General features: G+C 46.1%; 1 protein-coding gene across 19 annotated transcripts in view; it reads right to left on the bottom strand.

Annotated features, from left to right (window-relative positions):
- Positions 1 to 9,047: 9,047 nt before the first annotated feature.
- The window catches only part of EIF4G3 (eukaryotic translation initiation factor 4 gamma 3), a 141,304-nt gene continuing 136,900 nt past the window's right edge, over positions 9,048 to 13,451 (bottom strand). For all 19 annotated transcript variants that reach the window (XM_077788188.1, XM_077788182.1, XM_077788187.1 and 16 more), the window contains 4 exons: positions 13,270 to 13,416; positions 12,131 to 12,212; positions 10,626 to 10,772; positions 9,048 to 9,729 (listed from right to left, as the gene is read on the bottom strand). In XM_077788188.1, coding sequence (XP_077644314.1) covers positions 9,548 to 9,729; positions 10,626 to 10,772; positions 12,131 to 12,212; positions 13,270 to 13,416 — 558 coding nt within the window. In that variant the 3' untranslated portion in view covers positions 9,048 to 9,547. The remainder of the gene's footprint in view (positions 9,730 to 10,625; positions 10,773 to 12,130; positions 12,213 to 13,269; positions 13,417 to 13,451) is intronic.

Raw genomic sequence — 13,451 nt, 5'->3', positions numbered from 1 at the left:
GCGATTCCCGCCCGGCGGGTCCGTGAGGGGCCGGAGGCGCCCCCGGCACCGCCTCAGCCCCGCCGGGCCCTCAGCTCAGCCCCGCCGGGCTGCGACTGCGCCGCCTACTCCTCAGCCCTGTCAGAACCGAGTGTACGTGTTCCTGTATCACCTGCTCCAGGTGACCCGGGCTTGAACTGGATCTTCTCCAGAGGTCCCTTCCAACCCCAGCTATCCTGTGATTCTGTGTGTACCCATGAATTCCCGGTCCGGAGCACTCCCGCCTGTATGTCACCTCCAGCTCTTCTCACCCTCTGCGGTATCCCCAGTACCGCCCTCCCTTTGCCTCAGCCTCTTCACCCCCATCCCTCATTAGCTGTGTAATTATTGCCTCCTGCAATTACACCAGTCCCAGTGCTAAGGTCTGGCTGCAAGCTGGGAATTTTCTGTCACAACACGCTCACAAGTTCTCACATGTGGGAAGGATCCCTTTCCTGATGATACTTTGCTCTTCTTTCAAGCAGTTTTTACCTGTGCCTCCACTGCTCAGGGTGAGGATTATCATAGCAAAGCAGAGCTGAGGTGTGACCCACACTTGTATCTTCACTGTCACAGTAATCTCAGCTGTGGAGGTACACTGAGAGGTAAAACCCGAGCTTTTCTTGTGTACCTCTTGCTACACTTTTGCTCCAAGTTTATTTAGCTAGACTCCTCGATGTTTTTTTCTTTCCCCCCCTTCCTTCAAACGGACTACTTAATAAGTTTAAGGTAGAATTCCTCAATTCCCTACCTTTTCATATTTTCTGCCATAAGCATGCTTAGAATCACAGAATCATTAAAATTGGACAAAACATTAAGATCATTGAGTCCAGCCTTTCCCATGGCACTGCAAAAGTCACTGCTAAACCACGTTCTCAAGTGCCACAGCCACACTTTTTGGACAGCTCCAGGGATGGTGACTCCTAGTACACCACAGCAATTTCATCTGCTCTCATCTGAGCAGTTTTCTCATTTTTGTTTTCTGAAATAATCATTACCTGTCTCCTGCCAACCTCTCTTCCCATCTGTGTTTTTACAATTTGAAGACCATATGGGCACTTACCCATTTATTTGAGCATTTTTATCCCTGCTGTGATGGGAAACCCCTCTGTGAGCACATTTAGAAGCATTTACACCATTCAAAGCACTACAGAAATGTCTTATTTCTGCAGTAATGCCTGTTTCTTGTCCAAGCTTTTTCCAACTCTTTCCCCTGTAGGTCACTACTCTAAGTTTACTACACCTGAGAATGCCACCTTCTAAAGGCTTGTGAGGAAAGCCTGGCCCTGTTCAGTCTCCTCCACTCCAGATGATCACTGACGTGGAGCTGAGCAGCCCTGGGAGCGGTGCAGACAGATGGCTCCACTTTGCTGAACATTCCTGTCTTGCCTGTGAGTGTGAAACGAGCCCTGTGCAACTGCAGAAAAATGTGTTCTTTGGCTTTTTTCCCCCCTGTGGTGCCTCTCTGGCAGGAGAAGGTGGAGCAGAGGGGGAGAAGAGGGAATGTGCTCCTTCACTACTGAGTTTTAAGACACCAAGAAGGAAAATATGAAATTAGACCAGCAACTCTCCCTTTGCCCACTGCAAGGATGTGCCCCAGCACCTGTGTTGGCTGAGCCACAGAGCTACAAGTGGAGGAGAAAAGCTGTTGATATCTCCTTCTCTGGTTTTTACCTCAAAATCCATCCCAGAGGGGAAGAGCAGACCCTTCACATTCCTTACAGCCACACTGTGGGATCACAACCCACTGCTCTGTCTTCTCTGCTCCACTTTTTGGGCAGGTTTGTGTCATTTGTGTCCCTCTTCCTATTCCCACAGGAATGAAGCAGTGGGAAGCTCAGAGCCAGCACAGGAGGAACAGGGAAATCCATGGCCAGGGAATCAGACTGCAGCTTGGAGCTGCTGCCAGAGTTATTTGTGATGGTGTCAAGCCCTATCAACATCAGGAATATTTCTAATAAGGACTCATTTTTAGTAAGTACTAAGCACTGTTAATAAGTCCTAAGCCCTCTCAATACCTTTCCTGCCTGCAGGTGCCATGGACTAGTAAGATTCCAGCTGTTTTTTCCTTGAAAAGAATTTAATTTGATTCTACCTTGCTGTCCCTTAGAGCTCTCCTGAGTCTCCCCACAGCTTTGGGCTTGGGCTGTGCTGCTTGCAGATCATCCAGATACATTGCTTTTGTTCCCAAGGAGTCATTGTACAATTTGGAGTCAAGGGTTTTACTGTTTCCACCCAGCATCCAGAGCAATACCACTTGTTGTTCTTGTCCTAGAAACATGGAACCTCTTGTGTTTCTGATTTAGATAGTTTTATGTTTTAAATCTGTCCATGGAAATTCCATTCCAAGGGTTATTTTGTTGACTTTTTTTAACCTAGACCAACTCACATTTTCCCCACTTTGCCACGTTTATTATTTAAAGTGAACACTTGAATTTAATAAGCACACTTCTGTGAGGCTTAACATCTATCTGCCACATGATTATTACCTTTATTACCTCCGTCAAACTGTGCAACTGCTGAAATAATCTTCTGCTGATACATTCTCAATGTTTCAACGTTGACCTGCAGCTCCAAACTTCAGCTCTGAATACATTCAGGCCTTGCGTCTGGTGTTGTCACCCCAAGTTTTTGTCGATTTTCTCCCTTTCCACTTTTACCTCAGCTTTTACATTTATATTAGGAAGCCTTTTATGCCCTTCTGACCTGCAGTCCACCTGGCTCAGGGAGAATTTGAGCCTTTTTTCCAGCCCCGCCCATGTCTAGTTACCACCAGACTGGGAAGCTCTTCTCTGTCACTATACTCAATCATCCCTAAAACTCCATGTTCTGCTGCTGCATCTTCAGCTTCTTGTGCTTTGAAAAACAAATCTAATATTATATATACACACAATCTGGTATTCCCTGAGAAGGTCTTTACCATCAGATCTCACTATGCCTGAATATATATCCAAGGGGGTTGTTTTGGTTCTGTGTCCAGCCATGAGGGGATGATGGTCGCTGCTCTCTTCAGCTTGACCCTTTGTATCTGCACAGGGAGTGATGCAAAGCACAACAATCCCATAACCACCACTGAAGCAAACATTTAATTCACGTGGGTCTCTCACTTGTTGAGCCACACACAAACTTCCAGAGGCTTTTTGCCCATGGCAAAATAAGCATTACACAAGGACCTGTTACGTGGTGATGTTGCCCTTCCTGCAGACACACACATAATTCCTGTCTTTATACCTGAGCTGCTTTTTGAGTTCTTACTTCTACTTTACTTATTAAGATTTTTTTTTTTCCTTTTACATGTCCTGTAGAAATAGGGACTTTTAGTCCTTTAAACTGGAATTTTCCACTTTGTTGCTGATTCACTTCACCAAAGACCTCTAATGATCACCAGAACAACTTACAATTCTCTTCCAATTCATCTTTACTTTTTTTCAGCTGCAGTCTTACTGTCATCCCTGCAGCTTCTTTAATTCTATGCAAAAATAACTAATTTTCTGCTTTCAACCCCAAAATGCATATTCTCTGTCTCTTCGTGGCTTTCAAGATATCACTTGATTTTTTTATTTCTTATCAGCTTCCTAGTAATTAGTTCTCCATACTTTTCCCAGTGTCACCCTACACCATCTCACAGCTGGTCTCCCTTGCTGTCTCTCTCACACTTACCCTTAAGGTTCTACTTCCTTATCTTTTCAAACATTTTCCCCTTTCCAAGGGGTATCCCATTCCTCTATGCATTTTCAAACCAAACAACCCATTTTTTACATCAGATCTAGCAAGTGAATAAAAATACACTTAAATACACCAAAGTTGGTTTCATTCTGGAGCAAGTGTAGCATAGAAATACCACTGGAGCCGACAGGAATTTGGAGCAGGAATTTGGAGCAGGAAAATGTTATGGCCTGAGCAGTCTCCACAGGCTGCTGCTTTTCTAGAAACACCCTGATTTGAAATAGATCCTGAGTGCTGTCATTACTAGAGGACCAGGGGCTGGAAGCTGTGATTCTTTTTCTACACCACTTTTGGCATTACAGTAATGACTGATTTTGCCCAAGTCAGGTACATGAAGTGACACCTTCACTAAGCAAGGAGCAGCTGAAGACCACCAACTCAACACTGCACACAGGGACAGCTTTCCCAAAGCTACATCTCCCCACAGTTAAGAGACCTGGCAGTGAGAATTTCCTTAACTCTGAACCAAACAGTGTTTTGGATGGTAACATCTGCCATTAATTCTTGCAGGGGGCTGCAACAGGACAGCCAAGAGCTTCACTGCTCTCTCCCCTCACTCAGTAACACTGACATTTCCCAACCAACAGCATCTATTGCCTTCCTCACGCCCACTCTCCTTTCCCATTTGCAACCACAGCATATCCATTCCTGCAGCTGGGCCAGCAACTTGGACACAAATTCCCCCATGGAAAGGACTGAATGGAGTGGAGCTGGTTTTATTCCTGTTGCTGTTTCAGCACAATTTAGCAGCTGGAAACGAGAAAGAGAAGCTGGTGCCACATGACAAAGCTTTCCACAGTCAGCATCCCTACAGCAGCATTTAAAGAAGCAGGAGTTATTTCAGCAAACAACAGCTCCACAAAACCTCACCAAAGGTGGCAAATGGAGCCCCTTGAAAATCAGAAGGGTAGACAATCTGAGGTTTCCTCAGATACTGTGATTTAGTCATGCTGCTGGAAGCTGAGTTAATCAATCTCTTGCTGCTGTTCTTTGCCCATTGCTGGTTTTCCTCCAATGGCTCCTTGCATGTGGCCTGTCTGAGGATCCTCTGGGCTGAAGCCTCCTGGTCCCCAGGCTCCACCCTACAGTTGTTGCAGGTTGCACATGGCCTCAGGCACAGCAAACCTGGAGTTTCTGTCAGCGTGTGGGGCCTTGTGCAAACCTCAGGGCTGGCACCTCATGAAAAGCCAGTGGTGTGTGAAGAGCTCAGGCTCCTGCTGGTGCTTCTTGGCTTCAGATACTGCTCAGCTGGCAGCTTCCAGGCCAACACCTCCCAAAGAGCAGAAAGGCCGAGTTCCAGTTCCCAGCCTGACTGGGAGAAGCAGGAGCTTGGAGCACTTGCCAGCCCAAACACCTCCCAGTGGATTCAGCCCCAGGTTAGAGCCCAGCATTCCTGGCCCAGCTCCAACCATGAAGCATCTCGCCCCCACATATGACCTGCAGCCAGCAGCCAGCTCTCCTGCAGGTGGTTCAGTGCCTCAGGGCCAGGGCCATTGGATCTAAGGGCACAAAAGCATTCTGGGGAGGTCTGATTTTGAGATTCCTGCCCCCAAAGTTAAACCCTCTTGAATCTGAAAGAAACCAAGCATACAGGCCTAGCTAACAGCTTCTCTGCTCTGCCCAGGACACTTCTGACAAAGCAACCCGGGGCATCTACCAAAAACTCATAATGGGACCAAATGCAGCAGACCAATCACAGCCACCCTCTGGCAATGAGATGCCAAAACCTGCAATTGGCTTTAAATGTTTTCAGAATGCTTAGCAAATTAAGGGGACATTTCATTGACCCTATTACTCCTTTATCAGTAAAAACAATCCTATAGGGTTGGAACAAAAGCTCTGTGGGTCACAGCAACAATTGGTCTAAGTTATTAATGGCTTAGACCTGCCTTGTGCACACTAAAAACCATTCCTGCAGAGGAATCCCTTCTCCTGAGCCTCTCCTGCCATGTGGCCTATCATGTCCTGCACCAGGGAGGGCTGATCCCAGGCAAAAAGCTCAGGAGCTGGACTCCATCATCCTGATGGGTCCCTTCCAACCCAGCATATTCTAGGATTCTATGAAGACACTTCCATGCGCCAAAATCTGCTCCCGGACCTGAGGCTTTTCTGGAAAATACGGTAAAACCTGAACATGTTGACACAAGCAGAGAGCACAGCATCTAGGATCAGTGTACTTCTGACCTCATTCCCAGAAATGGCTGATCTCATTCTGAAAACCCTTTCCTAGAAAGAGACCACCCTTAGGCAGACACCCGGGCTGAAAATGTGCTGTTTGGTGGCTTCAAGATAAGGGACATTCTCAGTAATAAAGAGGGATTTAAGCAATGCATCTACTTGCCTTTGTTTCTGACAGTGCCCCAGCCTTGGGAAAAGAAGGCTTCCCAGCAGTAGAAATGGTTCTAATGCCACTCTTCCATGCTGAGCTGTGCTAAGCCCTGCCACACTCAGGAGCCTGCACACAAGATGTGTTTCAATAGGATCAAGACTAGGAGAAAAAAGCCTCAGCACAACCTGCAGTATTCTTGGTATAAACCTGCTGCCCTCCCTGCTGAGGCTTTGCTGTAACGTTGGGCCAGTGACCACAGCTGATCTCACCTACACAAAATGAGGCTCCTGCAAATCACATTCCACAGGAACCTGTTTTAATTAATAATTCATTTTCTATTTCATATAGTTTTTTTGTATTTTAATACCTTTCACAAGAAACTGGTTCCAAGGATGTTTCATGAGCCACATCCTGAGGAACCACAACCACCTGCACAACTGTGCTGGTCTAGAAGGAAACTGGAAAGCAACTGGGTGCAGTAAATGCATGGCAAAGAACACAAGAGAAGCGAGTTCTGCTCCTTGCAGCGACTTTGTTGGGAAGCTGAAACTTCAGGTGACACACCCACAGCTGGAAACCTCAAGGCCTTGTGCATAAACTGCTCACAGCATCCAGTGTGCAGCTGAACTGATTTAACTTCAAAGAAGCCAAGACCTGCCATGCTGCAAACCCAGCTTTGGGTAATTCTGAAAAACTCCTTGTGAAAATCTCTGAGAAGAGCCTTCCTGGCCTTTGCAGGACACTAACAGGGCAAGTTCTCACCCCCTGGAATGTCATTAAAGGCTCTAACAAAAAGGGGAAAAATTTTCTCACCTCACCTCTACCCACCTGCTGGCAATTCCCGTTCCCTCCAGCCAGTGGTTTTCCAGTCAGAAGGTTTAAGCTGCCCAGCCCTGACACACTGGATTCACTGGGCTATTCAAAGGCCCTGCAGCAAGTCTGTCCTTTCCAATCCAAGGCTATGAGAGAGAAATCAGTCCCTGCACAGCTCTGCTGCTGCACACTCATGTTCCCAGCAGGCTCTGACACTGCCCACCCTGAGAGGAATTCCATCATTTACCCACACTGACTTGGCAATATTTACCCTTATTTCCATACAAACTGGCATTCATTTAATTCAACAATTTAACTGCTACAGACCACCATGTACCGCTCCAAAAAAATGCCTTTTGGAAGAGGAATACCCACACGACCTTCTGCAAAGGTGTAACAGACACCCCTGGAGCCCTGGTGGGTGGGGGTTCCATGGGGACAGACCTTTTGGAGACCTTGAGAGCCCATCCAAACCTCTGGGCCCAACGGCGAGGCTGAGGCATCACTGGATGTGGTACATGCAGATACATGAGTGTACAGTAACGGTGAGAATATTTTTTCTTTTTTTTTTTTTTTAACAAAACTTCAGAGAGAAGTGTTTTATTGTTACTAAAAAAAAAAAAAAAAATAACCAAACAATGCTCTAGTGTTTTAGGCCATGGATTCTCTAGCTCAGATTCATGGGGTGGAACATGTTAACAGGGAAAGTGTCTCATGGACCTCTCCCTTCTGGCCACAACCAGGCACCTCCTCCCTTCCCCGTGGTGATCAAATCACATCCTCAGGCAAGTACAGCAATTGTTTACATGTAAAAGCAAGATTAGGAAAGTAACATATTTGTAGCCTTTCTTCCCTTTTCCGTTTCTTTTTGTTGTTGGTTTTTTTTTGTTGTTGTTGTTTTTTGCTTTTTTTTTTTTGAAGAAGTGATTTAGCAGCTGGAAAGAAAAAGACAGCATCATGTGAGCAGTCAGTGCTGCAGACACCCCCAGCAAATGCTCCACAGATTACTCACGGTCCACGGCCCACAGTTCACAAAGCACATTTCAGGCTTGCCCATCTTTGCAGAGTCCTTGATGGCAGGTGCTTCTCACAGTGAGAGCCAGCGGGTCATCCTGGGTGGCTGCAGACACACGAGGGCCTTCCTGTCCTCAGCAGCAGCTGGGTGTGGAGCAGCAGCCCGGGTCCCGCTGGGCACGGGAAGGGCTCCCACGGCTCTGCTGCCCCGGCACTCGGAGCGGGCGGGCAGCGCCGGGCAGGCAGCGCCGCTCCTCCTCCTGCGCCCTTCCCTGGGCTGGGCTCTCGGATCTCGGCTCTCACAGCTGTGGCCTCCGGAGCTGCCAGGGTCACAAGTCCCCGGGTGACGCCGCTGATCCAAGTCACGCTGCCACAGGGCTGGAGAAACCCAGCTGGGGTCGGGCACAGTCTGCCCTGAGGTCACATCCCAGCCTCGGGAACCAACTGCTCCTGCCTGGCCCCGCAGCCACTGGCTGCTCCTTGGCCAGGGAGTTTCTCGGCACAACAGCATCCCCTTTTATCATTTTTTCATTTTTTTTAAACAACAATTGCTCTCACCCTTCATTTTTGGTAGTCACACATACAGACACACACTATATGTACACAATTTGGGCCCGAGGACCTACGGCATGCCAAGGAAGCCAGCACCGCTCAGGATGGTGCACACATTCAGCAGCTGTCAAAGGAGAAGTCGTTTTACTTTCTTTTAAACTTGCAATGTTTGTCTTTATTTTGTTCTTTATATTTTGAAAGTGAAAAGAAATAGTATTGAGTCAATTTTTCTTTTTTTTTTCCTTTTTTTTTTTTTTAAATATTTGTTCTATGTATTTACAAGCCTTAAAGTTGCTCTAAAGGTTCTCAAAGTATCACTAGTACTTTTTTCCCCGGGGTAGCACGGTTTTCAATGAGTTATTTTCGGAGCACTCTGGTCCTCAGCGGTTTTCTCAAATGCGTTTTCCTTCCGATCCAAGGTTATGTATGGTTTGATTACTATTTTCTTTTTAAATTTCTGAAGCAAGCTGAGAGGCAGGCATAAAAATCTGATGACAATAAAAAAAAAAATTGATCTTGTCCTCATCTAGCTCACCCCAATCCCCTTCAAAGTTTTGTTGATTTATCATGCTTTGAAACAAAACTGAGGTGCGTATGAAGGGGAGGGAAATTTATTTCTCTGCTTTTGTTCTATTATACAATTTGTTTACAGAAACTGCAAATTTAAAAATTACACTGGCATTTGCAGTCCTTAAAATAATAAATTAGAAGTTTTCAACTTGTTTTTGTTTTTGCTAAACAGATTTGTTTTGCTGTGTGTTTTCCTAAGTATGAGTCCTTGTTTAAAAACAAAAGAAAAAGATTAAACCAGAAAATATTTTCTATAAATAATACACGTATTTTGGTTTAGTGCTCCCGCCCTCAGGTTTGAAGTTTACTTTTGTGGGTTTGTTTTCAAGTACCTTTTTGCCTCCATGATCACCTCGGTGTTTATCGGGTTTTACCTCTCCCACTCGTGCGTGTGTGGGGCAAGGGGGGTCTGCGAGAGAGAATTGGCCTTGCTGCACTGTGATTGGCGAAGACGTGAAACTTTTTAAAAAAATACTTAAATTGTTTCTTTTTTTGTTTGTTTGTTTTAAATCTGTATTTTAAGTTTTAATTATCCTCTGACTCCTCTTCGGCCTCCCGTAGCCACGTGAAGAACGCCGTGACAGATTTTAGCGCTACTCCTTTTCCGTTCTGCTCCGCCGGGTCCTTGCTGCTTTCCCACTTGTAGAAAGCATCCTCTGAAATGACCTCCTCGTCATACAGGCAATCAAAAAACATCCGCAACAAATCTGCAGTAATGGAATAAAGGCAGGGAACATCTGTCAGCTCTGCTGCGGACAGAGATGGCTGCAGATAAGGGGATTAACTCGACCTCTTGGCACGGGAGATGGAGAGACAAGGAGAGCACGAGGCTCTTACTCAGCTATTGCTTCTGGCTGCTCACACTCGGGTGAGGGGGAAAACCGACCCCTCTGACACTGTCAGAGAAGAGGGAAAGCTGGGAAAGCAGCTGTGGGAATATGTTATCTAGAGATTGGCTGGCAAGCAGGACCCACAGCAGCCCATCTCCTTAGTACCACACATCTGGATTCCCTCCAACCCTGGATTTTTGTGGCTCATCAGCAGAGATAATGCCCAACTAATGTCATAAAGGGCACTAAGGATGATTATGTTGAATGTTTTGAGCCACTCCTGGATTTTGTGCTGCAGATTCCCTGGGAATCCCTGTTTCTTTGGCTACTCCCTTGCCTCTTGTCCCACAAGGGTTTTCTGTAGCATCTCTGGGACAAAACTCATGAGTTGACCAACTCGTTCCCTCCAAGCCCACAAACATCTGTGAAGTAGCAATGCAATAACAACACCCATGCTCTCACATGCCCAGGCACTGCAAACTCAGATTATTTTTTACAGCTCTTTTTTTGCTCTCTTTTTATCAACAGGTTTGTCCTTCCTTCTGTGTGGCTGCTCACAGGAGCAACCAAAAGAAGAACCGGCCTCTGGCCAAGCATTTGGGAACCTGAGCTGCTCTAAAAGTCTGGGATCTGGACAAGCTGAACCCACCCACACCAGCTTCTCTCATCTGGTACCTACAAAGGTAAGGAAAAGTACATCTTCTTCCATATCTCCCACAGAACTCCCCTGCCTTTATGCAGGCTCAAATCCCCAGCACAGAGGCAACACTTACTAGGAGGTTGATCAAGTTTTACTATTGATGCTTGTAGTGCATAAAGTGCTTGTAGTTCCTTCTCTGTGTCTGAGTCCAGGTACTTGAGTAAGATGGGCACTCTCTGTTTGATAACAGCAGTGTCCACTCGGAAGCTAGAAGAGTCCGCTGAGGGGAAGAGGAGAAAGCAGGGTCAGCTTGGCACATGGCAACAGGGACAGGCCTTTGACTGCCTTTACTACTGCAAACAGCAATCACAAACACAGATTAGAGTGGAGAGAACAGGAAGATGAGAAGTAACAGGAAGATTTTTGGTTAATGGCTATTTCTGGAAGTCTTTATTTCTGGAAGTCCTTACAGTTCCCCAAGTTCACTGCCTGCAGTGACACCAGCTCTAATACACACAGAAGCAGCACAATCTTACTTTGCAGTGCAAATTGTGTCTTCACAGGCAACTGCATTCAGAAGGTTAGAAGGTTTTTAGAATTTTTTTTTTCTAAAAATACCAGGGCAGAAACAGAATCATAAGTTGCACATGATATAGGAAATAGTAAATATATAAAAATATGCATTAGAAGTCCATCAGCCACAAGGATGATTCAGCAGCTTTCAAGTACATCATGCAACCCAATTAAATGATATTTTGCAAACAAAAGAAAAAAACTCAGAGGCAAGGTCAAAATTTAAACCAGAGGATGATTTTCCTTACATAACAGGGAACCCTGAGGCGCTGGAAATGAAGTCCTGTGTCATGTCTCTGTTAACACTAGGTGGCACGAGCAAGGTTCTGTTCCCAGAGAGAGGAAGGAGCTGGCCTGTCCCTCCCCTCGCTCACACGGTGGAATCCAGCCCGTTCTCTCCCCCAAATCACAGCTCAGAGCAGAACCAGACCCTTTACAAGTACCACTTTTTGCTGTGCCAGATGCCAACAGTAAAGTTAAAGAAAGCCAAGTGAATTGAGCAGATGTTTCTGGCTGCGGTGCTTTACTCAACCCCCCTGAGGGTCTGAGGCTCACGTGTCTGACTTGGGAGCCCTCCCTTCCCTGTGTTTCCAGCTGTACAGTCAGGCAATCCACATAAATCATCTTTCCAAAATTGAAACTTTGGATATAAAACTCTTACACGCCTGAGCCCCAGACTGGCTTTGTCCTGCAGCCCACGCTGGGGTGCCCACGCATCTTTGCTGACACAGGAGTGATATGTTAATTGCCTTAATGATGATCTCAGTAATTTCCACCTTTGTCAAGAAAATCAACAAACAATCTGGCATTACCCAGGGCTGTCTGAGACCCCTGCTCACACAAAGTCACTGGGACACACCAGGGTCACCTCAGGAACACCATACCCGGCAAAGTGCCCGGCTGTCACGTGGGGAAGGGACACCCTGTTCTTGGGCATAATCCCAAATGATGGAAAAGCCTTAGTGTGTGTCAAAACACAGCCTTGGCTGTGGTATAAACCTCAAAAATACCAAATACTTCTTTGCAGGTTTGGTTTGTGTGGTGTTTACACTGCAAGTTACTCACCTATAATAGCTGCTTTACAAACTGCTGTCATTAAAGCTCTAAGGAATGTAGGTGAACTCATCTGGCTTTCATCTAGATTAGCCTGGAATCAAGAGTAAACGGACCAGTTAAAAACATGGAGCTGCAGGACTGCAAAACTCCAGCTCTGAACCCGGCAGCAAGTCCAGGCTCAGCTGCTGCTGCGGCACAAGCCCAGCTCAGCCCTGCAACACTCGGCTTCCCCACTCCCTCCTTGGAACTCCCTCAGGACCTCAGCAGGCAACCCCAGCTCCCAAGGGATCCATGTGCCACCGAGCACCTCCTGCAAGGAGCCGTTTGTCTGCAGAACCAAACCAACCACGCTGGGCTCCTGCAGTGTCCTCACAGAGCCTCACAGAGTTTTAGGCTTTTCCAACAAACTCTACGGCGTGCTCCTTGGGTGGAGATTGTTTGCTTTGTGAAAGAAATTCAGGGAATGGCTGTGGAAACTCCCAGATTTTCAGTGCTGCTTTCATTCCACCCTCAAATCCTCTAACAGCAGTGGAAAAATGACATTTGTAACACATTGCTCTGCCATAGAAATAACTGAACTGAAGCTGACCAAGATTTAGTATAAGCACAGATGTAAATGCATTGGTTGAGTATAATTTCAGATACTAAACATATGAGTTAAAGAAGGCAGCCAGAGACTGAGAGCAAAGACCAGTGGGATGACAGACCTTTTCCTCTTTTTTTCCTTTATTTTAATTTTCTCTTCCAGTGCCTGGCCCAGTGCACTAGGAAAGGTGCTCTCAGTGACTGCCCAGCGTGTTTTTACAGTGGGAAATTTGGAGAGGTCATGTTGGAAAAAAGTAGCGAGAAACTTCCCTATTTTATGAAGAAATGATGTAGCAGTGTATATCTAAAATGTACTGAGTGGCAGAAGCAGGATATTCAGTGTCAGAAAGTATACAGTATTTAAAAGACGTTAATATGGCTAAAAGCCTTCCTTCCTAAAACTGACTCTTAAATACTGATTATATTTCAGATTTTAATTCTTTGGAAGTGTTGATTGCATAGATCAAATCCCCACAGTGTCCCGTACCCTGAGATGTCCAGACCAGAACATATTTACAAAAGCAGTTAAACAGTCTGCAGGGAGGGTGAAAATCTCTTTGTACCTCTACCCAGTCAAAGATTTGTTCATCATTCGCCTTGTCCTCAACAATGAGTTTTTCCAGCTGCTTGTTCAGCTCTTCTGCAGACAGTTCTTTCTCTGAAAGTGCTTCTGAGGAACTGGAACAGTCAGACTCTGTGAACTCCAACTTCTGCAACACCACACGTGATGATGAGAATTAGTGAA

The sequence above is a fragment of the Lonchura striata genome, chromosome 24 (assembly GCF_046129695.1).
Source record: "Lonchura striata isolate bLonStr1 chromosome 24, bLonStr1.mat, whole genome shotgun sequence".
NCBI classification, from domain to species: Eukaryota; Metazoa; Chordata; class Aves; order Passeriformes; family Estrildidae; genus Lonchura; species Lonchura striata.
The sequence above is the reverse complement of the archived record's forward strand: the minus strand, read 5'-3'. Positions and strand labels throughout refer to the sequence as shown.